We start from the raw sequence: 25,813 nt of genomic DNA, 5'->3' as shown, positions 1-25,813 counted from the left end.
TCTCAGTTGAGCTTATTTCTGTTATCCCTGCTGGAAATGTTCAAGTGACTGATGAAATTAAAGCTCGCATTTGACTAAAAAAAGAATTTGTTGTGGCATGCCAGACTGTCACACTGCCAGCATAGACAGGCGAGAATTCAAACCATTTCTGAGCGCTTATTTGTTAAAATGAGGTATAAAGAAAGTTAAGATGACTTGGATGCATCCACCTCCCGCAAGACCTCCACAAACAACCTTCATTTTTGTTCTTTTTTTGTATTGTTTAATTGGCGTTATGAGTAAAGGGTGATGAGATGAAGGGTAGGCTTGTTCCAGCCCTGCTTTACGGTGTTCTAACAAAGAATGCAAATAGCTGCTGTAGTTTTGTTCTGCTGATTCTGTGACCTCCAGACCGTCAGCACATCGCTGTGTTTTAATCCACAGTGATGAACATGTGAGAAGTGGACAACAATAACTCATCGTCCCACCGTGGTGTGTTGCTATACATACCCAGATTTGTTTTTATAAAAACCTATTTGGATGACAATGCTTTGTGCTGTGCCATCAAAGCACTACTTTATATAAAAGGACAGCGTCACAGGAAGTGTCTATTGGGTGTCAGTCTGGCCCCTACTAATATAACAATGGGAAAGGTAAGTTCATTATAAGTTATTGAAAATGAAAAACAGAAGGAAATTAGTTTGGAAACAGATGTTGAACGTATTGGGAAGCAGCTGAACAATCATCGCTGTGCAAAACCTTTGCAGATCGTGTTCTACGAGGACAGAAATTTCCAGGGTCGGCACCACGAGTGCATGAGCGACTGTGCCGACCTGCATCCCTACTTCAACCGATGCAACTCAATCCGGGTGGAGAGCGGCTGTTTCATGGTGTATGAGAGACCTCACTATCTGGGCCACCAATACTTCCTGCACAGGGGGGAGTACTCCGACAACCAGCGCACGATCGGCATCAATGACCGCGTCCGCTCCTGCCACATGATTCCCATGGTAAGCCTCAGATGCCATTAAAAAAAAAAAAAAAAAAAAAGGTCAGTAATTAGTATGCAATTATGAAAGTATGTAGGAGCGGCGGTTTGTTGCTGTAGAAATGCAAGAAAACCTATTTCAGTATAGAAAATTAAATAACATTGAAGGGAAAACAGGTCTAGAATTAAAACCAAAGAGTTTCCACATCAAATCTATAATAAAAAAAACAAGCTTTAGACTAATTTAATGCTCTACCAAGTTAACCAAACTTTGAAGTTCTTAAGGAGGACCTTTAGAATATAAATGTCATCATTACCACGCCCAGAGTTGTGGTTGATGACAGCTTCTGTAGCTGAGAGGCTTGTTTGAATGACTGCGGATTTTATTGGGTTGATGAAGATCTTACCAAGGAAAGTTCAGTGGTTTAAAAAAAAAAAAAAAAAAAAAAAAGGTAGACTGGTTTGTATGTGTTGCACCCTTGAAAATAACAAAAAAATTCAAAATAGATATTCCCTTTCGTGCAACTTTATTAAACAAAATCACCAGTTCGAGCATACAGCGTGTGTAGTTTTCTCTTTTCGTATTAATCACAGGTCATGAACTTTCAACTCCCATCATGCATTGTGTCGTTCTTAAAGGGCTATTATCATGACAGAAATCTATGAAATAAAAAAATAAAAAAATAAAGTAATTTTAACACATATTTAGCCATAAACCAAATGAATTGTTTTAACTAAATACTAAATAAAATAAAAAACGCTTGCCCAATAAAATAAATATACCTATTAATTGAATATCACGTTCTTAACATATTTTCAGGGCTCTACATATGCTCGTGGTCAGAAAATGTGCCACTTCTACTGGCACAAAAGTGACACAAAAGAGCAAATAAATAAATATTCTCTCCACGCAGCCTCGTGGTTCCTACAAAATAAGATTGTACGAGCGTCCGGACATGGGCGGCCGAGTGACGGACATCAGCGACGATTGCCCCAACGTCCAGGACCGCTTCAGCATGTCTGACATGAGCTCGTGCAACGTGGTGGACGGACACTGGCTGCTGTACGACCAGCCCAACTACAAAGGTAGGACCTACTACCTGAGACCAGGTGAATACCGCAGATGCAGCGACTGGGGCGGCACCAGTCCGACAATTGGCTCGCTCAGGCGAATCACCGACTTCAATTAAAAGTCTTCCGAAAACCCCTGAATTCTTCTGTCTAAATAAACATATTTGCCTTAAACTGTGTGTGTACATGTCTCTGTATCCAAGTTCTGTTCATTTTTCCCATCATGTGTTTGGCTTGAGTCATCCTGTACCCAAAGAGTCTCTCAGACACACACCCATATATATAAAAAAAGGACTTGAACAAACAAATAAAAGAAAACAGATGACCACACAAAGGTGTTTAGATAGACTTTAAATGGACTTTTATTACATAAATAGCGCGTGTAGACATGAGCTTAATTCTCACACAGTGATACGTTTGATTGATCCCACTCTGGGATTCATGCTTCCCCACTCATAAAACCTCCTGTATTCACCGGGGCGTATCAGAAACTGGCGTCCCCTGTAATTGGGATGCTCGTAGAAAATCCAGCAGCCGTCCGTCACGTTTGAGGAGTGGATGTCACTAAAATGGAAGCGTTCGTGCAGCGAGGCGCAGTCGTCGGTCAGCTCCATCATCTGGCCTCCAAACTCTGGACGCTCATAGATCATCATTTTATGAGAGCCTTGGTGCTGCAAAGGAGATGAGTTGATTTATTAGCCTCACTGAGCAGCGAAATATGGGGAAAAAAGTTTGAAGGTGTCACACAGAGGGTTACCGTAGGGATCATGCGGCAGGATCGCACGCAATCATTGAATCCCATCCAACGCTGGTAGTCTGAGTACTCGCCCTTCCTCAGGTAGTACTGGTAGCCCATGTAGTTGGGTCTCTCATAGACCATCCAGTCACCACTGTCCACTCTGATGGAGTTGCAGCGGCTGAAGTGGGAGTGCAGGTCAGAGCATTCGCTGCTGCACTCATAGGAACGACCCTGGAACTTCCCATCCTCATAGAAAATGATCTGGAGGAAAGTCAGTGAGGGTATTCAAAACATTCAAACTGGCTCAAAAAAAGAGAGGAAAATGTGAAGGAAAACCACACAAAAATGGCTCAGTTTAAACAGATTAGTATGAATAATCCGTGCAGGTATGAGGAAGCACCAAAGAGAGCCAGCAGAACTGCCAGCCTTACCTTGCCCATTGTGTCTGCCAACTTTTGTCGCACTGTAGCGGCAGCGTGGGCTCCAAACTGCCTTTATAACCCACCAGTGACCTGTGGCATTGTGAGACAGAACAATGACTGGGCTTGTCAGCTTTTTTCTCACAGAAAAGTTGCATGTGCCACTACAAATGCCTATCAGCAATTTAGTTTGAGCCGCAGTTCCAGCCACATTTGTTTGATGATGGCACACTCATAAAATCTACAAAAAAAACAACTGAAAATAAATTATTCAAGAGTGAATTCATCTCCAAGAACATTGCCTTATTCGAATAGATGCAAGGAAAGATGAAACAGCAATTTGCCAGAGCTCATTTTCTATTTTTCCAACACCAGTTTACATACGACTTTATCTTTGTACAAGAGAATACAGCAGATCAGTTTTCTCAAAGTTAATGCAGATACTTGTTGCTGCATGTTTAGAGCTGTTGTGGTTCTGCTGTCAAATGCCAGTCCTTTCAACATAGGCAAGTCACTACATTTCGAAGCATTTAATGCCTGTAAAACATGTTGAGTTTAACCTTGTAAAAATATAATGTTGTAGATACAAAATCCTGTGAACACTGCCCGGGCCACTGCCTCTGCACACTGCAGCCACTGCCTTTTATAAGAGGAACAATTCACAGAGTGTTGCTCTCTTCGTGTCAGCGCGTCAACAAATTGATTCAGATAACATCCAGTTTGTTCGGCTGCAATCCCCCACATTGTGATATGCTCTATGAGCCGAGCTGGAGAATACAGTCCGCATGTGACAGATTTTATACAGCCGAGCAGCTCCACTCAGAGCATTGGCAGCATCAAGTATACGGCTTCTGTGCTGATTATATGGTGAACGGACAGCTTTGAAAGACCAGTTAAAACATCCACATACTAATAATTGTAGTGTCTGTTCTGGTGCTTGTTCAATAGAGCTATTCCTCTGTGTCATGCACATACGTAGGCCCATCCATCTCTGACGTACAGCCTTAATATCTAGCCAAAATAAAATATATTGTGTTCATATAAACATTGACCAGCTGAGGGCAGCAGCAATTTGTTTACTGCTTAAACAAAACTATCAGAGGTTCTAAATGATTTGTTGACAGAGACTACTGAATTTTATTAGATCGCAGAGTAAATTCATTTGTCTGATCATCATCTACACAAAAAGTATTTAATCTAAATTGCTATTGTTGGATTTCGACATTTGCACCCAGTTGTTTCTTCATCTTTGTGCCACTTATTAGGTCAAACTCTTTTATGGGAAATTACGTTTGAAAAAGATTCACACTGGTTTGCAACCCGTTGACTTATTGTGCTCATCTCAGTGTGAACTAGGTCAATTCACAGTGAACTGTATGTTATAACCGTAACTGCACGCAAAGAATGCTCAGGTCACAGTTTCAGAATAAAAAGGCTCCTCCTGTCGGCCCTCAACTTGGACAATTTGTTAATATCAACAAAGCAGACCATCAGCTAAAAGTTCATGCTCTCTTGTGCTGTTGAAGTGCAACTTAGAAATCAGGAAATCAAAGAGCTCCATCCAGCTACTGCAATGTCCCTGCAAAGAATTAGAAGGATAACACTTCCTTCCTTTTGAGAACTGAACTTGTTTTTCCTTGACAAAACATTAGCTTGAGATCAATAAGTTTCCATAAATCTCGAGAGACAAAAGCTAGAATTAGTTTGAGAAATATATTCACTTAGTACCTGTTTCACTTCGTACCAGAGTGGTGAGGTTTGCCATCAATTTGGCCATGAAGAAGTTGGGCTGCTCAGAGACCACGAGGGTCCTGCTCTCCGCCCTGCAGAAGCTGCATTGGCGCTGATGCTCTCATTCGAGTGGCCCTGGAAGTTTTTCTCCTCCAAGAAAATGATCTGGAGAGAAAGACAGATTGCGTTTGGGTCCACAACATTACAACACTTTAAGAGCTATCTGATAAAGTAAAGAGTTCAGTCAGACAACTCGTGGGAATCTCTCTAAACTTTTATTAATAGTTGGGTCATAATGTGAGGTTCTGTGACCATCCTCTGGCAACAATGTTTTAATGATTGATTTGACCTCTATGGACCCTTTAGAAAAGATTTAGCCCCCATGTCCCTCCCAAAAATCCCGGCATTTTTTGCTGGAGAGCCAAATTCAAAATGGCGCCATCTCTAAAAAAATTACTTTTGATCTGGATGAGCTAGAATCATGTATGAAGGCACTTTTTCATACAAGTCAACCATGAGGATTCCAAATCTGACATCATTTTGATATTACAACTTTGTTTTGACTGCGAAATTCAAGATGGCTGCCATCTAGTACAGTGGTTCTCAACCTTTTTAGGCCGTGACCCCCCAAAACAATCATATTTGGACTGGGGACCCCCCAATGCCTCGCATTGTGAGCAGTGTTGCCAAGAAAAATCAACGAAAGTCGCTATCGGCGCTCTGAAAAGTCGCTAGATGACGTCATGACGTTACGTATGACGTCACAGCGTCACGCACGACACTCGGCTCATCTCTAGAAAACGTGCCTACATGGAATAAAAAGGGAAATTTTGGAAAAGTCGCCCCTTGAACAAATGTAGTTTGAGTGCATTATTCACTTAGCCTGGGAAATCCCATGCTGCTTTGCGCTCGATTTCATTCTCACTGCAAAGTCAGCCTGGAAACCACCGCCCTTATTTTTGCCAGAGTTTGGGAACCAATCACAGAACGGGGGGGGGGGGGGGGGGGGGGGGGGGCGCGCAGCAAGACGATGATTACGTCCATGCGCTACACCGAAGCTTGACAGCGGACACAACGTTACCGTTCAATGCAGCCTTAGAAAGTGTTTCAGAGTAGATTCACCCTAGGGTCATTTGAACCGTGACATCCAGCCAAGTAGCCCACCCGAAGTTTTTCCGATATTGGCTGAACATCAGCTGAGTTACTGAGTTATCCCAAATAGTTTAGTACAAGCGCTGACGGACCCTGGCAGTATCTCCAAAATTACCACACTAAAATCACATGTCATGACACCAAACTTCTACAGTAGTACAAATATGGTCTGTACTCACAAAACGATGCATTTGGAAGTTTGTACATAGTCCAGGAGTTTATCAACACAAGCCTGATAGCTTTTCTGCTTCTAAAGCTTCGTTGACGTCACTTCTGGGAGCTGGGAGCTTCAAAGTAAGATGAGGGTTGATCTACTACTGTAGACAACAAAGCAAGGCTGCTCAATTTCTCCATTATTAAAATAAATTCACAACTCTACAACATAAAAATTCATGTAGAATATAGCATATAGGCCTACTTTGTTGTTAATTTAAGTAGCTTAGAGCGCAAGTTTACTTTTATTTTACTTTTTTTCTTCTTCCTCGTCGAATTTCTATCGTCATCTGGTATAAGTGATACAATTGGCTATGAATCGCGCGCAAAGCAGCATGGGAAGAACCTGACGTCATTTGATAGACATTCGTAGCGCCCAATAAACGGCTTTAGGCATTCGTAAACCACGCCTCAAATACGAGAAAATGCACACCTAGTTCCCAGACCACCATCTCATCGAGATTGTGGACGCGTCAGCCAGGCTATTATTCACTGGCCTTTTGTTGTTATTATTATTATTATTTTTTTTTTTTTTTTTGCTTTTTAGCAAAAGTTAAGTTTTCTATGTACTATATCGGTGGTTCTCAACCTGTCGGCCGAGACCCCCTTTTTTTTGGGAGGGGGTTGATAATGTAAGGACTCTCAAAGTAAAAGACCATCACTGCATTCAAAGTAATCGTCAAACAATGCTAAAACATTGGCCAAATTGTCAAATAATATAAGAAAAGGCAAACATTGTGAAAATAGTCCATCTACAAGCCCACTGCGCCTCACAATCAGTGTGTCCAACTTAGCGACTTTGTCACCAGATTTAGCAGCTTTTGGCCGTCTCTGGCGACTAAAAACCTCATCTGGCGACTTTAGCGACTTTTTGGCGAACACGTCTTTTCAGTGACAAAATCATTGTTTTTCAGCATAATTGTAACTGCACCACCATCAGAAGCGTTTCCCACGGTTAAGCAGGGCTGCAGATTAGCTCTGATCTCTAAAAAGTAGCTAGCACTGCCTTTTTGTTAAAAAGCACATGATTTAAGTTTGGGGCCCAGCCTTTTTTTTTCTCTCTCTCTATTTTGCCTACAGGTGGATGCTGGGGTGGTGGAGGGACTGAAAAGCGGGCAGTGTGCGTTATTGGAGGGTAGCAGCAGAGAGCTTTGCAGCTTAAATAGGCCGCCCAGATTGGAGGGGTGCGTTTGATATGTGGCATGCAGAGTGTGAGACAGATTAGTGTGAGAGAGCAGAGCAGCTTGAGTTGCCTCACACATATTTTCATGGACGTTGTGCTGCAGCATTTATGTACATTTACACAATAAAATGAATTAGCTTGACATAATATGTAGATAAGTTAGTCCCCCCATTAGCTGCAACCTAGATCTGTGCCCTACATTACCTTTCCGCTCATTATTTCTGTTGTTCTTCTGCATCAAGTGACATCAAAAGAATCTGCCTTTCAGTTGTATGAAATAACCGAGTCAGCTCATCATAGAAGCCCCTGCTGCACTGTACAGTACATTAAAAGCTGTGAACAATGCGGTCACTCAAATTAAACTGTGGTGGGGCACACTTCATGGTGACAAAGCAAACTAGATTTAATGCACATTAATCATTTTCATTGTAGGACACGGATTCAGCATTTCAGATAGATGCTTATATTTTATGTTCATCTATGAAAGGTTGAAGGAGGAAAAAACTAAATCCTACAACTGCCTTCTGCTATTACTAGTTCCATGCGGTGGCTAACAGTCAAAACAACATCTCATTGGGTCCACAAAGGCGTCCCGTGGTCATTTTGTCTATGCGACCATCTTAATCCAACGCACAGCAATATACAAACCCAATTACGAAAATATTTGGGAACTAGTTTAGAATCAGAATGAAAACACTGCAAAGATTTCTAAACCTCAAAAGACAACATTTCATTTACAAAAAAAACATAGAAAACATACCAAATGTTGGAACTGACGCATGATCTCATGAAAATTTTTAGCTTGTCTTGAATTTGAGAGCAGCAACATGGTCTCAAGATGTTTGGGACGGGGCAACAGAAGGCTGAAAAATCGAGTGGTGCAACAGAAACAACTGTATGAACTTGTCGCAGCTAATTAGTTTATTGGCAGAAGGTCAGTAACATGATCAAATGTAAAGAAAAAAGGTCACTCCAGAGAGGCAAATTCTCTCAGATGTAAAAACTGGCAGGCGCTCAGTAACCTGCAAAAGATTTTCTGGAGCTTGAGGAAGCCAAATAATGTTCCTCAACATAAAAGACTTTGAATATTCCATCATCTACAGCCTACATGATATCATCAAACGATTCAGAGAATCTGAAAAGCAGTACTGGATCTTCAGGCCCTTGGGCAGCACCGTGTTAAAAAAGGACATGATTTTGTCATAGAAACATGTATAAAGTACTAGCGATTCAGACTTGAGTAGAAGTACAAGTACTCTATCAAAAAAGTGACTTGAGTAGAAGTAGAAGTGCACTTTAAGCACCGTACTTAAGTGGAAGTACTAAAGTATTAAACATGTTTTGTACTTAAGTATTGCAAATAGTTTATTTTTAAAATTACTACTCAAGTACTGAAAGTAAAAGTAAAAGTATTGTGTAATGTAGTTATTAAAGAAATCAGTCGAAAGTTTGAAAATCAAATTGTTTATATTTTTCAAAGTGTTTGGCTGTAACAGCAGTACAGCAGAATGCACAAGAGCACCTTTAAACATTGAGCTTAACTCTTTCGAACAAAAGAATATGTATTGGCAAGTATATGTCCCTTCCCCCTTTAAAGCATCTCCCATCACTTCACACATTACACATTTTCTTTTCATCCTTGCCATTTTCTTTCAACTTGTTAAAAAAATCTCAAGGCCAGTAGGCCACAAACAAATACAAATGTCATGTAAAAACAAAAAGTGATTAGAACACCTGAAAACACTGGGCTTAACTCTTTGTGAACAAACAGATCAAGCATGTCACCTCTCCATTTAAAGCATCCCTCCCCTCTCTTCCCTGCTTGTGCTTTTTTTTCTCTAAACTTTTCCCCTTCTTAAACTGTGTGCATGCTTGTGTGTCACTCTGTGTTTGTTTTTCTATGTATGTTTGCGTGTTTGTATGCGTGTGGGTGTGTTTGTGCATGAATGAGTGTACTTTTTTATGTGTGTGTGTGTGTGCGTTTATAATAACGAGTAACTATGCAGCACATAAAAAATGTATCGGAGTAAAAGTACTAAACTCATTAAAAATATGTACTGAAGTAAAAGTGGAAATAGGAGAAAAAAACAATACTCCAGCAGAGTACAGATTGTAGTAGTTAAGTAGAGTAGTGAAGTAGTTCTACGTCGTTACTATACATCTCTGCATAGAAATTACTGCACGGACTCAGGAACACTTCCAGAAATCAGTGACTGACCGTTCACTATGCCGTCCACAAACGCAGGTTAAAGCTCTGTCATGGAAAGAAGAAGCCATACGTGAACATGCTCACATGCATCCGGCCTTATTTTCCTTCTAGGGCTAGGGTCACATGCTTTACAACGTATAGTAAAAATCTTGCAGTAAAAAAAGTTCCACCCTATTGGCCACTGTTGGTGTTTTTTTTCTTCCAAATGCAGACTTTATAGTGTTTATACCCCCTGTCCCAACAGTATTGAAATGTTCATCATTTGTGTACGTCATGGAGATTTGCAATAAAGGAGTCGACTTAAATCGGGAATAGAAAGGTTTCTGATTGAATTTCTCTCTAAAGAAAGAAGTGAGACCCATATCAGTTAATCACTACACCAGAGAAAAAGAGATGCCTCAAAACATGTTTTTTTTATTTTTGTTCTACAGTTTCTTGTGGCACGGATGACAGTCAGCACACATCTGTGATGCGTCTGATAGAGCTGATTTTCATTAAGTTGCTCATTCCCATTTCTCGGAGGTTCCTGTACTCTCCGGGCCGAACATATATCATCCGGCCTCTGAAGTTGGTCTGCTCGAACATCAGCCAGTGGCCGTCCATCACAATGCAAGACTGGCAGTCAGACATGTAAAATCGATCCTGGAGAGACTCGCAGTCCTCCATCAGCTCATGCATCTGGCCTCCAAGGCTCTCCTTTTCGTAGATCCTCATCCTGAACTGTCCCCTGAGCTGTTTGAGGAAGTAAAGACAAGTTGGTACTCTGCTGATTTTCTAGACCAGTGGTTTTCAAAGTGGGGGCCGCGGCTGCTTGTCTTTCTGATTGGCTGCCAGTCAAAACATCGTAGACCTGGCGGTTTGCACCTGTTCTCAAGCTGCTCTGCTCCTCAAGCTAGCATGTAGGTAGCTTAGCCAAAATGGACGGGTTTTTCACTAGGGAGAGACCGAAGGAACTGGCCAACTAAAACCAGAAAGTATGATGCAGCATACACAGAAACACTCAATGAGTGTTTAAAACCTTCGAAACTTCAGCGTTACTTGATACAAAAACATCTGGCAGAGTCCGTAAAAACGGTCGACTTCTTCAGACGTAAAGAAGAGCATTTAGTTAGGCTGCAGTCACACGGCGAGCTACTGTCCGTGAATAAAACAAAGAAAATACGTTCTAAAAGTTAGATAAGCATTGTCTGTGGTTTGCAAAAGGGGGTCCCCGGCCAGAAGCTAATACTGTTTGTGGGGCCTTGGCATGGAAAAGTTTGGGAACCCCTGTTCTAGACCACCCTTCTTGACTTGGATTAGTGCTTTAGGCTCACAAAGCTATCAAAGACAGTTGAATTTTTTTCAACTGACATGACAATGATGGTCTAAAGGTACCTGCAAGAATCCTGCTTGAGACAAAAGAAACACCAAAATATCTCACCGTAGGGATCATGCGGCAGGACCGAATGGTATCCATCACTGCCATGCCCATCATGCCCATCATGCCTGTCATGCCCGTCATGCGCTGAAAATCAGAGAACTCTCCTCTCCTTAAGAGGACCTGGTTACCCATGAAGTTGGCACGGTCGTACACCACGAAGCAACCGCTGTCAACCCTGCAGGAGTTGCAGCGGTTCAGGTGTATATGGATGTCAGAGCAGTCACTGCTGCTCTCATAGGATCGGCCCTGGAAGTTCTTCTCCTCGTAGAAAATTATCTGCGGCAAGAAAACAGGAAAGGGTTGTGAGTTACAGCTTCTCCGACGTGGGAGGATTTATTATACGGGAGGATTTTCTTTTGCACGTTAAAGCCTTTCACGACAGTCATACTTGTATCATCAGATCTCACAGCATACAAGCACATTACAGATATATTACCCTGCCCATGGTGACGGTTTCAGTTTTCCTCAATGATGCCAATCTATTCCACTTTTATATCAGCTGCAGACCACCTTGCACACTTTTGTTTGAAAGATCATGACTCATCATGAGGTTCACGTGACTCTGCATTGATTTTTACGGTACACCTGAATAGTTATTATTGTGTTAGATGTAGTTCAGAGAGGTCATGCCAGGTCACAACAAAAGGAAAATATTCCTGTAATGATTTCATATTTATTGCATTTTTTATTTTTGACACAAGGCCAAAGCTTTGTTCCTTGGTTCAGTCCACAGAAATTCTTGCAATTTGCTGAATGATGCTTTCACAACGTTAAGTCTCATCTTTACATCTGATGCCCCGCCTTTATAGAACTTTGCAGAAAGATGTGAATTAAATAGTTGACATTGCCAGAAGCAAGCATAAAATCAAATATTCAATTCAGTTCCAACAGTATTGCAGATTCTGACATACAGTAAAGTCTGCCACCCTATAGTGCTGCTCTGTGCCACAATATAGATTGATGACTCAAAGGTTTCAGCACAAGCCATGTGGAAATCCTACAGCTGTGCAATGTATAAAAAGGGAGAAGGGTCGATGTTGATGCTGTACATCTGAGATTGGCTCACAAAAATCATGACCATGGGGAGGGTAAGTAAAACTGTCAAAACACCAAAGAAATTGCAACTTTGCAAACATTTAAAGAGAAAATTGGCTGCCTATCACAGCCAACCTTAAACTGACAAACATCAAAATATCTGGGAAATATTTTTTTGACATATATTTCTTTTTCTTTTGCAGATCATTTTCTACGAGGACAGGAACTTCCAGGGTCGCTCCTATGAGACCAGCAGCGACTGCCCCGAGCTCACCTCCTTCCTGAACAAGTGTAACTCCTGCAGGGTGGAGAACGGCCTCTTCATGGTCTACGAGAAGTCCAACTTCATGGGCCATCAGACGCTGGTGAGGAGGGGCGAGTATCCAGACAACCAACGCCTGATGGGAATCAGCACGAGCGACTGCATCAGATCCTGTCGCATGATCCCCATGGTAGGTGGAGGTGTTTGACACACTCAGCTGCATTGGGCCACAGTTCCACCAGAGAGGATATTTCTTTAGGACTACTTTAGGCAGCTGATTTGGATTTTTTTTTAAACATTTTAGACTTTAAACTTTAAAAATAAGTAGTAGTTCTAACTGCAGGGTCCACTTAACTCTAACCTTCTTATCTATACTCACCTGAGTGGGACCATTCGCTATTGTTACGATGAATTGGGACATCTCTCTACTTCCCTTCCATGCACCTGAAGGAAATACTAATTTGTAGATTTAAAGGTGAGACTGAATAGTTATTATCAGTCAGGATTCCAAAGTCATATCTGGGATATTCCTCCCTCCTCAGCACCGGGGGCCCTTCAGAATGAGGATCTTTGAGAGGGAGAACTTCGGAGGGCAGATGCACGAGCTAATGGAGGACTGCGACAACATGATGGAGCGCAGCCGCATGTCTGAATGCCAGTCCTGCAACGTGATGGACGGTCACTGGCTGATGTACGAGCAGCCGGGCTTCAGAGGCCGGATGATCTACCTGAGGCCAGGAGAGTACAGGAACCTCAGAGAGATGGGAATGGGAAATATTACCAGGTTCAGCTCCGTCAGGCGCATCATGGACACCTATTAAATCAAAGCCTGAATGTACCAGATGAAAAAATAAAGCAAGCTGAAATCCTATGTTTCTGGTATCTGCTTTTCATTGTGGTGTAAATTTGGTCACTTTATTTTATTTACTGATGGAAGAACCAGCACTGATGGTGTAAGATAACATCAACGTTCACTGGATTTTTAATGAGCTGAAATGCAAAATAGCCCAAATGTTACTGGTAGAAATGCATTGAAATCGCAGTAAAGTAAATAACAACAAGGAAACTAGGGACACACCAAATGTGAAATTCCTGGGCCAATACTGATGTTGAAGATAACAAATTAGCCTTTAACATTTAAAAAAAAAAAAGTATTTTCCTTTTGATGTCAAGGAAACGCTGAAATATGCTTTATCAAAACTGAATTAACAGTTTTAAAGTATTTCCGCCCTGTATTACACTATCATCAAATAAGCACAAAACATTTTTTTTAAAAGATATATAAAACAACTTTAATATAAACTGTAATATAAAAAGAACCTTTCTGTTAAATCATTACCAACTCAATGACTTTTCAGTGCCTACGTGGCCCAAAGATGTGTTTTCGTTCCGAGCAAAATTAAAGTCAACGCACCACAACCAGGACACAACAGATAAACACTGGGCACTGCTGCTGATTTATGTTATCCTGTTTACTGCAGTTAACAATCTGAGCATCGTCCAACACCGATGTCAGGCTGATATGTGTGGGCATGCCCAACGGGAACCAAGGATTTAAAAGAAAGGAGATCAAATGGATCGGTTTAATTATCCCTCCATTTCTGGCAAGTTTAAGAGGAGCAAACACTGGTCGTTCCAAAGGCTCCTCACATCCTCTTCATTGAATACCAGAACCACAAGTTGTAGGATTAGTGAGTGTGTCTCAAACTGCTGATTTAGTTATGATGGGAGGCAACAGGCTAAGATGCGAGCAGTTGTCTCTTCACACTCTTTCATATGAGCTTTTCATGTGAATCTGCAGGCAACCTATGGAGTGCACAAAGTAATAAAAGTCTGCGTATTTTAACTTCTCTTGTGTACTTTTACTGTATTTTAGGGTTATCTGTGGTTGGTGGACTAAAATTGCACCTTGAGGAACAAATTAACATTTTGTGACTGAACAACGTCCTGAATGTAATATCTTTATTCATAAAAAAGACTCACTTATTGCTTTAAACATGTTGTATGTATCTGTACATAGTATTAATGTTCATAAAGAACTGAAAAGTCAACTGATTATTTATAAACATGACCCTACATTATTATCAGCTTTTTTCTTTTTTAAATAGACCCTAAATCAACACCAACATGAAAAATAAGAGCTAAAATACAAAAGCAATAAAGGAACACAAAATGACCTGCTTTTATTTAATACAGTGTGCTGTCATGCTGTCATACTCCAAGTCTAATATAGAATATATACTTTTTTGTATATGAACCACATAAACCCTCCATTTTTAATTGATAAAGTCTAATTTGTTAGATGGTAAAACTTCCACAAATGTGCCTAAATATCAGCAGGCAGATTCACTTATTACCTCTTGAGAGAGTTCTCTCTGATACTATTAGGTGTGAGCATTTGAAACTGCATAAAAAAACGTGCTTGATTTTTTTTCTGTGTTGTATATTTTCAGTATTAAACCAAAGTCACATCATCATTATTTGTGTCTATCTAGAACAAAGTTCCTGAAACAGGATCAGACAAAATCACGGATAACAATGATATACTTAAAATGTTATTCAGTCAAATAATCATTCAGGTCACTGCAGCTGACACTGAACCTCTGCCTTCACTGTTCCAGCATGCGTTTGATACAGAGTCATCATCAGGCTGGAACAAAGGCAAATCAAACAGCCCCAAGCCATTTTGCTGATATGTAAATCTACCTCATTTGGGTATCAAAGACTTGCCACACTCTGCACATTTTGTTTATCGATAAATACTTTGATGGTGCTGCAGGAAAGAATGAGGTCTACACTGCATCCAAATGGGGAAGGTAAGAGAAACCCTTCAACAGCCGTACAAAGACCGTTTAAGCTTTTCACTTTATTAATCAAACATGTTCTCCTCAGATCACTTTTTTTGAGGAGAAGAAATTCCTGGGTCGCTGCTACAACTGCAGCAGCGACTGCACCGATCTGCTCACGTACTTCAGCCGCTGCAATTCCATCCGGGTGGAGAGCGGTGCGTGGGTGATCTATGAGAGGCCCAACTACAAGGGTTTCCAGTATGTTCTCAGCCCTGGGGAGTATGCCGACAACCAGCAGTGGATGGCCTTCAGCGACAGCGTCAAATCCTGCCGGGCTGTAAAGAATGTGAGAGTGCTCATGGAGTTATGAAGTAAAGTGTTCTAAACCAATTATGTAAAAGGAAATGTTTTACAGCAGGACTGCAACGCACAGGGCACGGGACTGCTGAGTGCACGAGGCTAAACTAGCCCGCCGAACAAGCAGACAACAGGACGCACTTCTGGCAGCAACCTAAATATAAGTCTGAGAAAGTGAACAAATTAATCTAAGAGTTCAAAATCATGCAGTAAAAGCAATTTACAGTTGATCAAATTATTGCAGACTGCCAAAGCTCTCGTTTCTCTCAAGTCTTCAGTATTTTTTAACAATGTAGGCCTGTAAATGGCTCAATCTGTCCAAACAGGAAGGCAGTTAGCCGATGAACGAGGTGACATACGTCATAGTGACCAGAAACATAATTTAAAAGCCCAGCGGTCTTGACGGCTTTTGTCATTTGTTTGCAGGTCTACAGCACAGCGTGGAAGCTGAGGCTGTACGAGAGGCCAGACTTTGGAGGGCAGATGGTGGAGTGCTCTGACGACTGTCCTGCATTGTATGATACCTACAAGATGCGTGAGGTCTACTCCTGTGTGGTGACAGACGGCGCCTGGGTGTTCTACGACCTCCCCAACTACAGAGGGCACCAGTTCCTTCTGGAGCGCGGCGAGTACCAGCAGCACAGCGACTGGGGGGCGTCTTCGCCTGGTGTTGTCTCCCTCCGCAGGATCACAGAGTTTTAACCCTTCATCAGGACGCGATGCAAGACCTTGTCTAGATGCACACAATTCATAATCAATAAATGAGAAGCAAACACTGCCTTCTGTCCCTGTGGAGTTTTTGAAATATGTCTCACGGTACACCGCTGATTTGCAGTGAAGACTGCTGCAATCGAATGTTTATTATATGAAACTTTCTTAAGTCTCAGCTTTAAAACATCTAATTTACAACCAGTTGCTTTTCTTCATACCATTCCAATTTCCAAGATTAACAAATCTTGGAATAATAAACAAATTTGTGTTAACAAAATGTGCGAAATGGCATTAAAGTAGAGAGACGAATTACTTTAGAACAACTAGAAAATTTCTGAAGAAATTTAGAAGGGGCCTGCCAAAGTGTGCGTATCGCTCAACCAATCACGGCTGCTCAGGAATGGTTCGCAAGGCCTAAAGAAGAAGCATTCAAGCCTAAACGGCATCAAAGGATGACATGGATGCTTCTTCTTAAAGCGGTGAACTGTCCCTTTAAAGAGGTGAACTGTCCCTTTAAAGCGGCGAACTACCCCTTTAAAGCGGTGAACTGTCCCTTTAAAGAGGCGATCTGTCCCTTTAAAGCAGCGAACTGTCCCTTTAAAGAGGTGACCTGTCCCTTTAAAGCGGCTAACTACCCCTTTAAAGCGGTGAACTGTCCCTTTAAAGAGGCGAACTGTCCCTTTAAAGCAGCGAACTGTCCCTTTAAAGAGGTGACCTGTCCCTTTAAAGCGGCTAACTACCCCTTTAAAGCGGTGAACTGTCCCTTTAAAGAGGCGAACTGTCCCTTTAAAGCAGCGAACTGTCCCTTTAAAGAGGTGAACTGTCCCTTTAAAGCGGCAAACTACCCCTTTAAAGCGGTGAACTGTCCCTTTAAAGAGGCGAATGATCCCTTTAAAGAGGTGACCTGTCCCTTTAAAGCAGCGAACTACCCCTTTAAAGCGGTGAACTGTCCCTTTAAAGAGGCGAACTGTCCCTTTAAAGCAGTGAACTGTCCCTTTAAAGTGGCGAACTGTCCCTTTAAATCGGTGAACTGTCCCTTTAAATTGGAAAAGGACTGGCTGGGCCACTAATAGCCTTGTTTCTATGGTAATTAATCTCCCTCATTTAACTGACAGTTAAGCTGCCCCAGCTGCTGCTTCACTAATTATATGAGACTCAGGCTTCTCAGAGCCAAAAAACCTCTACGAACAGATGCTTCCCATTCGGAAACCGTAAGAGCTACGGAAAAAATTCTCGCAGAATGAGCGAGGGACGCCTTTGGACTTCAATATTCCTGCGTTTCAGATCTGTAGCACATTCACAGTGAAAGCACGGATGAGAGAAAGAAGGGCTGCAGGAGCTGCTGAGATTCTGAGAATTGGATGAATTAAAATGGGGATTTGAGGTATTTGAGCCCCAACATCACTTTGCTCTGAGGGGCTCTGAGAGCAAACGGTCAGCCCTAGATGAAATATGAAAACATTTTATGAATCCCAACATGCGTGCCTATATTATGACAGTACATAATGGCGTTGGAGCGATATTTGTAGGCGTGAGGGCGATTCTAAAATGAATCTGAGGTCAGAACTCTTGCTCTTCCCACACTCTAATAAAATGGCAGTTGTGCTCTAAAAATTCAAATTTTGCAGATTTTGGCCAAATCTTTGGGTTGCTTGGAGGCATGCTGTGGGAAATCCATAGCAGGTATCGACATGGTGTCTTCACTTCTGAACACAGCACGGACCTATCTACAAACTGACATTTGAATGGCGTTTCTAGGTTAATGCATGATGACACAGTAACTGCTCAAAATTTTGGGGTTTTTATGATTTTTCCATGTCATCCCCCTGTTTATTCCTAGGGGGGCTTTGGGGGGCTGTTTTTTGCTTATTACGTCGCCATGGTAACTCCAATCTTCAATAAAAGTAATAGTCCGCGAAAACTCATCGAGCCGGTCGTTTTGTTATATATTTTGTTGGGATGTCGGGCCCGCATTAATGTGGACGGAAGAATAAATATATATATAAATAAATCTATAAAGAGACACGTTTTCAATGTTAAATCCCATAGACTTTTGCCAACGGAATGGTAATAGGTGCCTTGCCATGCATTTGCATGGAGGCCCCAATTACTGTAATAGTAAAACAATAAAAGGATAACTTATATCAATCTTTTCCGGAAACAAAACATTTTCTAGAGATATTTTACGGCTCTTCTCGTGGGATGAGAAGGGCTCCTTAAAGTCCTCGTTTTAAGAAGAGCCAAGCAGAAAACACTAAAGAAGGATGATAAAAGTAGGCCTATTAAAAGAGCAGTTTGTAGGATTTTACATTTTTGTTAGAAACGACAACAAATCGCTTTACCCTCTCCTTCCAGACGCAAAGGATGAAGTTCTGTGAATGCAGGGGGTAAAAAAAGAGAAACAAAGCTGAACACACACCCTCTAAGGCCAGTGTTTGGTGTGTCCATTCAGGGCTACTGTAGAAACATGGCAGTGCAAAGGGACCCGTCCTGCTGGTAGATATGAATGGCTTTTTCAATGTAAGAAAAACACAATTCTGCTGTTGACAAATGAAAAACAGAAATCTTTTTGAATGTTCCACAGAGGAATTTTAAAGATAATTCAGTCTTGAAAGTTCACCTGAAAATGCACAAGTGAATCTACAACAGCACACATCTGTAACCAACCTCTAACTCATTCCATACTGATTCACCCAGAAAGGATCTGGATAAATATTAACTTCAGTCCCACAGACAGGGGTATCAGATAGGAAGGACTTGTCAGTCGCCTTTTCTGGAAAGCTCTTTTTCTGTAGTAGTAAATAATCAGTTAAATAACCGATTCCAAAAGCCAAAAGGAACCTTATTGAATGTAAACAGTGTGTGGAACATAATAAGATAACGTGTACATTGTCTCAGGTGGCGTCCTCTCTTCCTGCTGTGTCACTGACTCAGTTCCGCCCCAAATGTCCTGCAGTGCCCTTGTTTTTGTCAGCACGCTCTGCTGCATCCAGAAGCTTTTGGGTGTTTCCTACTTTGCACTTGCATTGTCTAGGCAAACAGGAGTCACTGCTTCAGAACAATGTGATCAGTCTGGATAAATATTTGAATCACTGATTGAATCATCCAGTTCACACAAAGGAAATCACGTGCCACGTTTCATTGTTCCAGGTCTGTATAAAGAGAAAAAAAACAGGTGGTTGCTTTAACCTTTTCTTTTTTTTAACTCACCAAACCTGTTAAAAATAACTATGGAGAAGGTACTGTTTGTTTCACATAAACACATAGCCAGGGCCTTTGTAAATTCAATCTGCTTTAATCTACTATTCTTATCTACTTAAACTTTAACAAAACCTCTTGATTCCAGATCATCTTCTATGAGGACAGAAACTTCCAGGGTCGATTCCACGAGTGCAACAATGACTCCAGCGACCTGCACACATACGTCAGCCATTGCAACTCCATCGAGGTGGAGGAGGGATTCTGGGTAGTGTACGAAAGACCAAATTACATGGGCCACCAATACGTTCTGAGCCCAGGACAGTATCCTGACTATCAGTCCTGGCTGAGCACCAACGACACCATCAGGTCCTGTCGCATTATTAGGCATGTAAGTTAAAAGCTACCAGTGTTGAAGCCCAAGTTCTGTCAGTTAGGTGTGCTTTACATTTCTAAATGCTTTCAAAATCCAACTTGCAAAAACTCTAAATTTATTTGGATTTCCTGAGTGACTATCAGTGTTGTATAAAGTACTTTAATCTCACACTCAAGTAAAAGTATAGGTACCCCTCCAAAATATGACTTTGGTAAAAGTCCAAGTCACTGACTGAAATGTTACTTGAGTTAAAGTCTTAAAGTATCTGAAACGTCTTGTACTTAAGTATGAGAATTACTGTAAAAATAGATGTACTTAAGTAATGTAATGAAAAGTATAAGTAAAAAGTAAACAAGGCAAATGCAGTTTGAATGACATTTTTTATATTTTGGTAAACTTTGAAGGTCAAATACACTTAAAATCTACACACAACCAAGTGCAGGCAAAATTTAGACCAGGTTTAGACTGAAAATACAAACTTTGTGAACCTTTAAGTTTTTCTTCTTCAAGTAAGGTCAGTGCTGAAAATGAGGCGTACATTACACCATTAAGAAAAAAATGAAACAAAAGAGGCTGCTACTGTTATTGCCATCATTATAAACAAAATTTAAAGAACAAAATAGGAGAAAACTGAAGCTTATCTGAAGCGTTTTTTCTCTCTCTCTCTCTTTTTTTTTGTAACGAGTAACTAAACCGAACAATGAAGATGTATTGGAGTAAAAGTATGCAATTAAGTTCGGAAATATAGTGAAGTAAAAGTGAAAGTTGTCCAAAAATTTTAAACTCGAGGAAAGTACAAAGTACTCCCAAATATACTTAAGTACAGTAGTGAAGTATTTTTACTCCGTTACTATACAACACTGATGACTATCAAGTCATTGTCTTCACATGTTACAAGTTTCCTCCAGAGCTTATAGCTGTGGTTACTTTGACACGTAAGGAGATTATATTTCTTTGTTCGGGTCCATTTATTTCCATATCCACATATAAGAAACATTGTGTCATTTAACAGATATCACTTGACTATCACTGTCTTCTTTTCAGGTGGAGAATTCATGGAAGATGAAGATTTGGGAGAAGCCGAACTTTGAGGGCGAGTCCATGGAGCTGGCAGACAACATCCCTGTCCTCCACGAGCTCTGGCAGATCCGTGACGTCCACTCTTGCAAAGTGTTTGAAGGGGCCTGGATCTTCTTCGAGCACCCCAACTACAAGGGGCGCCAGTACCTGCTGGAGAAGGGCGAGTACAAACGGTACTTGGAGTGGGGGGGCATACAGGCCAGTGTTGGATCTATCCGTCGGGTTGAGAACCTGTAGCCATGCCAATTAAAAACTAAACATACAAAATGCTCAATAAGCATCTTTAAAAATAAATTCCTAGACTGTATGATCATTTTCACTGCATATGTGGTGTATTGAGTGCAAAATATTTAATGCAAAGGTTTCTTTCCACTGCCACTCACACAAAAATGTCCAAATCCCATTAAAATAGTATGGGGGGGAAAAAGTAAAGTGTTAATTTTCCAATCCATATGATGAACAAATTAAACTGAAATAAGCGAGGCAATTTTATTTATGGAGCACAATTCGTACACAAGGTAATTCAAAGTGCTTTACAGCTACATAAAATCACAAGAAGGCAATAAAATCATTAAAAAGAAATTAAAAAAACATTAAAAATAATCATTAATTAATTAATTTAAAAGTGAAGAGTGCAGATAAAATACTTTCAGGTGTCATATGCACAGCTAAATAGAGCTGTAAGCGTAAGCATTAAATGCAAAATGAATGAATAAATCCTAACAACATAGCAACGTTGGTGTGGCCCAGTTCTGGCCCACACACCTTTACTGGCCCATTACGGACCTTTACTGGCCCAGATCCAGTCTGCCAGAGCTGGTCCACACGTGGGCCAACTGCGGAATCGGCTGACATGTTAATGGAGAGCTCATTTGAATGACAATAATTATGCTGCTAATGCATTTCATCTGCCTTTATACAAAAGTGTTCCCCAGTGATAGAGTGTGAATGAGGGAGCTTTAATTTGATTGGCAGAGGAGGAAGACGAGGTGACTATGGAGCAAGCAGGGAAGGTGAGTACTGTACTGTGATTGTGCTGTAATGCATATAAGACCAAGTAAGGGATTGTTTCTTGGTAAATATCCTTCAAGACTTCCATTTACTTTCTGTAAAATGTGTTTACAATGAGTTAGTAAAAAAGAATTACTGTGTATAGAATTCCAGCATTACTTCAAATGCAGGTCCTGGTTCTTTCTGGCCAAAGTTATTCAGTTAAATACGTAAACTATTTGTTTTCAAAATAAGGTCTGGTTTAGTGAACACTCATCTCATTTGACTCATCAGATATCTCTGGGCTTTTTTTGTTTTTTTTATAATCCTACAGAGCTTTTTTTCATTTTCATTTCACATACAGTTGATGGAACTTCCTTTTCAAACTTTTGTTTCTAGTTGAATCTGTCTAAACCTTCTACTCTGTTTGTTACGGCCATGGTTATCGCACACATACCACCACCACCACTGATTATAAACCACTTAAAGGAAAAATGCTTGGTTGGCCTTTCTTTGTAGTGTCATTTGATTTTTTATTGAATTTTTATTAAAAAATTGATGCAAAAACCCTAAAAAAGAGTCTACAAGCATTTTTAGCCACCTTTAACTGTTGTAAAAACGTTGCAACACTTGTGTTTCTGTCCTTCTGATGAATAAAAGTCAGATTTTCACTGTTTTGTTTTTGCTTTAGTGTCCTAAAACTGTTGAATAAAAATATCCGGCAGTATTAGCACAAGCTGTAGATTGAATCAGCTTCAGTTTGGGGCTAAAAATACAAAGTGAGATAAATCCACATGACCAGTAAAATTATAACCCAAACTATTACAATTTATAATAAGTCAAGTCAAATTTATTTATAAAGCACATTTAAAACAACCACAATTGACCAAAGTGCTGTACAGAAGTAAAAGCAAATAAAACAAAACAACAATAAAAAACAACACAGGGAATAAAAACATACAGTGTACATTAGCATTAAAAAGAAAATAGAGAGTAGGGAGATAGGGAAACTGAATTAGTAAATGCAGCTTCACTCCTAACAGGGAATTACTAGGAGAGGTAATCATAGTGGGGAAAAGAGTTCCAGCATTAATTATTTAAAAAATTGAATCCAAATTCTTGCCTGTAGATCATCTTTTATGAGGACAAAAACTTCCAGGGTCGTTACTATGAATGCAGCAGCGACTCTCCTGAGCTCAGCTCTCACTTCAGCCGCTGTAACTCCATCCACGTGGAGGGTGGGACCTGGGTCATCTATGAGAGACCCCAACATATGGGCTACCAGTATGTCCTCGTGAGAGGGGAGTACCCCACCTACCAGAGCTGGAATGGCTTCAGTGACACCATCCGCTCCTGTCGCCTTGTCAGTTATGTAAGTCCTGGAGAATAAAGGCTGAGAAAAGGCAGGATTCAAATTCCACTCAAGATTATATAATGAGATGTTTTCTGTCGTGTAAAACTGGGGCAAATTACATCACAGATGAGTCAATGAAATAGCTAAAAACGCGAACATTTTGCAACCTTTTGCTGGTAATTTCATTCCTAACTCTTCATTTCCAAGTTACTGAGTTTCTTTGGGTTCATAGATAGATAGATAGATAGATAGATAGATAGATAGATAGATAGATAGATAGATAGATAGATAGATAGATAGATAGATAGATAGATAGATACTTTATTAATCCCAATTGTTAAATTTGATGGTGAATCAAAGGGATGATTATGTTAGATTAGCTAAGTGGTGGAAACACTAACAGTAAAAAATAAAAATAAATCAGCACCTCTGAAGCTCCCTTTTTAATAGGTATCTTGATTGCTCAATGTTCAAGCCATCCAGCAGGTACAGGATCCGCATCTATGAACGTCCAGACTTCAGTGGCCAGATGATCGAGTTAAACGAAGACCTGCCCAACCTGCAGGACCGCTGGCGCTACCGTGACATCCACTCGGCTCACGCCCATGATGGCATTTGGGTCTTTTATGAGAGTCCAAACTACAAAGGGCGCCAGTACCTGCTGGAAAAAGGCGAATACAGACGACACTCTGAGTGGGGAGCTCTCCAGCCGTCTGTGGGCTCCATTCGTCGTGTTATGGACTCTTAAATACAACTAAGATGACTCCTTAAACTACATAACTTTTAGTGTTCTCATCTTCCTCTTCTCACTCTTTCTAACAGAAGTGTCTGTCTGCAAATAAACATAAAAGTGTAGGCAAACTGCAGCTGAAAGGCTCTCTTTTTTATTTGATTACATAACTTTCCAAAAAGGGAAAGGATCACGTGTACTGTTTGAACTTAACAAGACAAGGTGTAGTTTATTTTCCCAAGGGAGAAATGTGTGCCTGTAATTCCCTGTGATTTATCATGTTGGCCATTGGCTTAGCAGTAGATGCTATCATCTGATAGCTCATAGTAAAGCCTAGAAACAAAAAGACCACTGATGATTCAGGGGTATTCGCCAACAAGGACCCATGGAATGCCAGCAGCTATTGTTGTTAGATGGCAGCCTGTGCCAAAGACAGTGGAAAAAATACAGCAGCGTGCTTCAGCACCAACCAAGCCAGTGCACAGACATAACAACAACAAAACCACCACTGTGTAAGACAACTGTGGCAGTCTGCAGATATCCGAAGCCAACAGCTACATAAAATGACCACAGGTATGATAGGAGAGTCTGCAACAAAATCCATCTGGGCTGTCCTGAAAGTGACTTCTAAATTCTGGATTCATTAGATATACGGGTGTGGTAATATGGTTGTAATTATTGGCTATTATTCAGTTGATAAATCACACTTTATAGATAAATTAAGCCATTAACAGTAACAACTTCAGGTTCGTCAGTTGTAAATAATCTGGCTGGTGTTTATTTTCCTACTATAGGCCTCTGGGAAAGTGAGTTTGTACCAAGAATATGTCAAAACTTTGTAAACATTTACAATTTTAAAAAGTCAGACTGTTATTTTACTTTAATATTATAGTTGAGGATATAAAAATTCAATTGTCAGTCTGGGTTCCAGTATAAAGACATCAGTATCAGAAAATGACGGCAACGGTAAAAAAAAAAAAAAAAAAGTACTAAGATGTAACTAAAAGAAGTAAACTTTAAAAAAAAAAACTACCAAAAGTTATCGCATTTTTTTGCATTACATGTTACATCATTTTAATGCCGTATTGCACTACTGTAGGTGCCATTTTCAACTATGTCATAAGATATTTTTAATGAATAACAAATTCATATTCTAAAAAAATACATCATATTTTGTATTTAAATCATTCATCTGTGGCAAAACACTAAATACTAAATAATATATAATACTGAAGTTTATGGAATGATGCGCCATAAAAAGAAAAAACTGAAAGAAATGTATATAAATGTATTTATATAGTATATACACATATATACAAAGTAACCAAGAAAGATGATAAAAGATAATCCAACAAATATGTGGAAATCTATAAAAAAAAATAGAAGTTTTTAATTTCTAATAGAAATAGAAAACTGTGGAAATTGAGGCATTAAACAGAGGATAAAGGACAAAATATAACCATTTTATTTGTTTACATATTATTATTATTATTATGTGCTAATTCATTTCTCTATTATTCATATATTTACAAAAATATAACTATATAACTATATATATATATATATATATATATATATATATATATTTCAAACCCCACTAACTAAAAAACGTCATGCCACTTGTCAAAAGAGTTAGAAAGTGTTAGATTCTGTTTTTCTGCTCCTCATCATTTCCCCCTAGATGTCGTCTTGATTTGTTCCGTGGTCTCAGTCACACCTGTTCCTGCTCTCCAATCAACTCTGTCATTTGCCAGAGGTCCGTTTCACGTAGCAGGTTTAGTGAAAACTCTGAGTTGGTTAACCCTGAAATGAGGGAAACCCTGAGTT

The 25,813-nt window shown here is 40.2% G+C and overlaps 7 protein-coding genes across 8 annotated transcripts; 5 read left to right on the top strand and 2 right to left on the bottom strand.

Moving 5' to 3' along the window:
- The first annotated feature begins 605 nt into the window (after positions 1 to 605).
- Positions 606 to 2,157, top strand: LOC142391858 (gamma-crystallin M2-like). Its single transcript, XM_075478030.1, has 3 exons — positions 606 to 632; positions 747 to 989; positions 1,882 to 2,157. The coding sequence occupies exons 1-3, from the start codon at positions 624 to 626 to the stop codon at positions 2,155 to 2,157; spliced, it is 528 nt and encodes a 175-aa protein (XP_075334145.1). The 5' UTR covers positions 606 to 623.
- A 282-nt stretch (positions 2,158 to 2,439) lies between these two features.
- Positions 2,440 to 3,217, bottom strand: LOC142391859 (gamma-crystallin D-like). The gene is made up of 3 exons (XM_075478031.1): positions 3,209 to 3,217; positions 2,796 to 3,038; positions 2,440 to 2,709 (listed from the first exon to the last, which is right to left on the bottom strand). Exons 1-3 carry the CDS (start codon positions 3,215 to 3,217, stop codon positions 2,440 to 2,442), a joined length of 522 nt encoding a protein of 173 aa, XP_075334146.1.
- A 6,920-nt stretch (positions 3,218 to 10,137) lies between these two features.
- On the bottom strand, positions 10,138 to 18,348 carry LOC142391856 (gamma-crystallin M3-like). Its single transcript, XM_075478027.1, has 3 exons — positions 18,337 to 18,348; positions 11,105 to 11,380; positions 10,138 to 10,416 (listed from the first exon to the last, which is right to left on the bottom strand). The coding sequence occupies exons 1-3, from the start codon at positions 18,346 to 18,348 to the stop codon at positions 10,138 to 10,140; spliced, it is 567 nt and encodes a 188-aa protein (XP_075334142.1).
- On the top strand, positions 12,178 to 13,222 carry LOC142391857 (gamma-crystallin M3-like). Its single transcript, XM_075478029.1, has 3 exons — positions 12,178 to 12,192; positions 12,343 to 12,591; positions 12,944 to 13,222. Exons 1-3 carry the CDS (start codon positions 12,178 to 12,180, stop codon positions 13,220 to 13,222), a joined length of 543 nt encoding a protein of 180 aa, XP_075334144.1.
- LOC142391417 (gamma-crystallin M2-like) lies at positions 15,209 to 16,249 on the top strand. 2 transcript variants are annotated; one of them, XM_075477190.1, is made up of 3 exons: positions 15,209 to 15,217; positions 15,294 to 15,527; positions 15,974 to 16,249. In XM_075477190.1, exons 1-3 carry the CDS (start codon positions 15,209 to 15,211, stop codon positions 16,247 to 16,249), a joined length of 519 nt encoding a protein of 172 aa, XP_075333305.1. The 2 variants fall into 2 exon arrangements, with proteins under 2 accessions (XP_075333305.1, XP_075333304.1); XM_075477189.1 differs by having other exon boundaries at positions 15,294 to 15,536.
- Positions 18,349 to 19,488: 1,140 nt separating the features above from the next.
- On the top strand, positions 19,489 to 21,149 carry LOC142391416 (gamma-crystallin S-1-like). Its single transcript, XM_075477188.1, has 3 exons — positions 19,489 to 19,497; positions 19,605 to 19,847; positions 20,877 to 21,149. The coding sequence occupies exons 1-3, from the start codon at positions 19,489 to 19,491 to the stop codon at positions 21,147 to 21,149; spliced, it is 525 nt and encodes a 174-aa protein (XP_075333303.1).
- Positions 21,150 to 21,907: 758 nt separating this feature from the next.
- LOC142391214 (gamma-crystallin M2-like) lies at positions 21,908 to 24,004 on the top strand. Its single transcript, XM_075476990.1, has 3 exons — positions 21,908 to 21,925; positions 23,032 to 23,274; positions 23,732 to 24,004. The coding sequence occupies exons 1-3, from the start codon at positions 21,908 to 21,910 to the stop codon at positions 24,002 to 24,004; spliced, it is 534 nt and encodes a 177-aa protein (XP_075333105.1).
- Positions 24,005 to 25,813: the final 1,809 nt, after the last annotated feature.

This window comes from Odontesthes bonariensis, chromosome 11 (genome assembly GCF_027942865.1).
Source record: "Odontesthes bonariensis isolate fOdoBon6 chromosome 11, fOdoBon6.hap1, whole genome shotgun sequence".
NCBI classification, from domain to species: Eukaryota; Metazoa; Chordata; class Actinopteri; order Atheriniformes; family Atherinopsidae; genus Odontesthes; species Odontesthes bonariensis.
This window is presented reverse-complemented; position numbering and strand designations above follow the sequence as displayed.

What these genes read in the sequence shown, in the direction of transcription:
- LOC142391858 (XM_075478030.1), top strand. An exon ending in CCTGCCACATGATTCCCATG is followed by an intron (nt 990 to 1,881) that starts GTAAGCCTCAGA and finishes CTCTCCACGCAG; the next exon opens with CCTCGTGGTTCCTACAAAAT.
- LOC142391856 (XM_075478027.1), bottom strand. An exon ending in CCTGCCGCATGATCCCTACG is followed by an intron (nt 10,417 to 11,104) that starts GTGAGATATTTT and finishes TTCCTCAAACAG; the next exon opens with CTCAGGGGACAGTTCAGGAT.
- LOC142391857 (XM_075478029.1), top strand. An exon ending in CCTGTCGCATGATCCCCATG is followed by an intron (nt 12,592 to 12,943) that starts GTAGGTGGAGGT and finishes CTCCCTCCTCAG; the next exon opens with CACCGGGGGCCCTTCAGAAT.
- LOC142391417 (XM_075477189.1), top strand. An exon ending in CCTGCCGGGCTGTAAAGAAT is followed by an intron (nt 15,537 to 15,973) that starts GTGAGAGTGCTC and finishes ATTTGTTTGCAG; the next exon opens with GTCTACAGCACAGCGTGGAA.
- LOC142391416 (XM_075477188.1), top strand. An exon ending in CCTGTCGCATTATTAGGCAT is followed by an intron (nt 19,848 to 20,876) that starts GTAAGTTAAAAG and finishes TCTTCTTTTCAG; the next exon opens with GTGGAGAATTCATGGAAGAT.
- LOC142391859 (XM_075478031.1), bottom strand. An exon ending in CCTGCCGCATGATCCCTACG is followed by an intron (nt 2,710 to 2,795) that starts GTAACCCTCTGT and finishes TCTCCTTTGCAG; the next exon opens with CACCAAGGCTCTCATAAAAT.
- LOC142391214 (XM_075476990.1), top strand. An exon ending in CCTGTCGCCTTGTCAGTTAT is followed by an intron (nt 23,275 to 23,731) that starts GTAAGTCCTGGA and finishes TCAATGTTCAAG; the next exon opens with CCATCCAGCAGGTACAGGAT.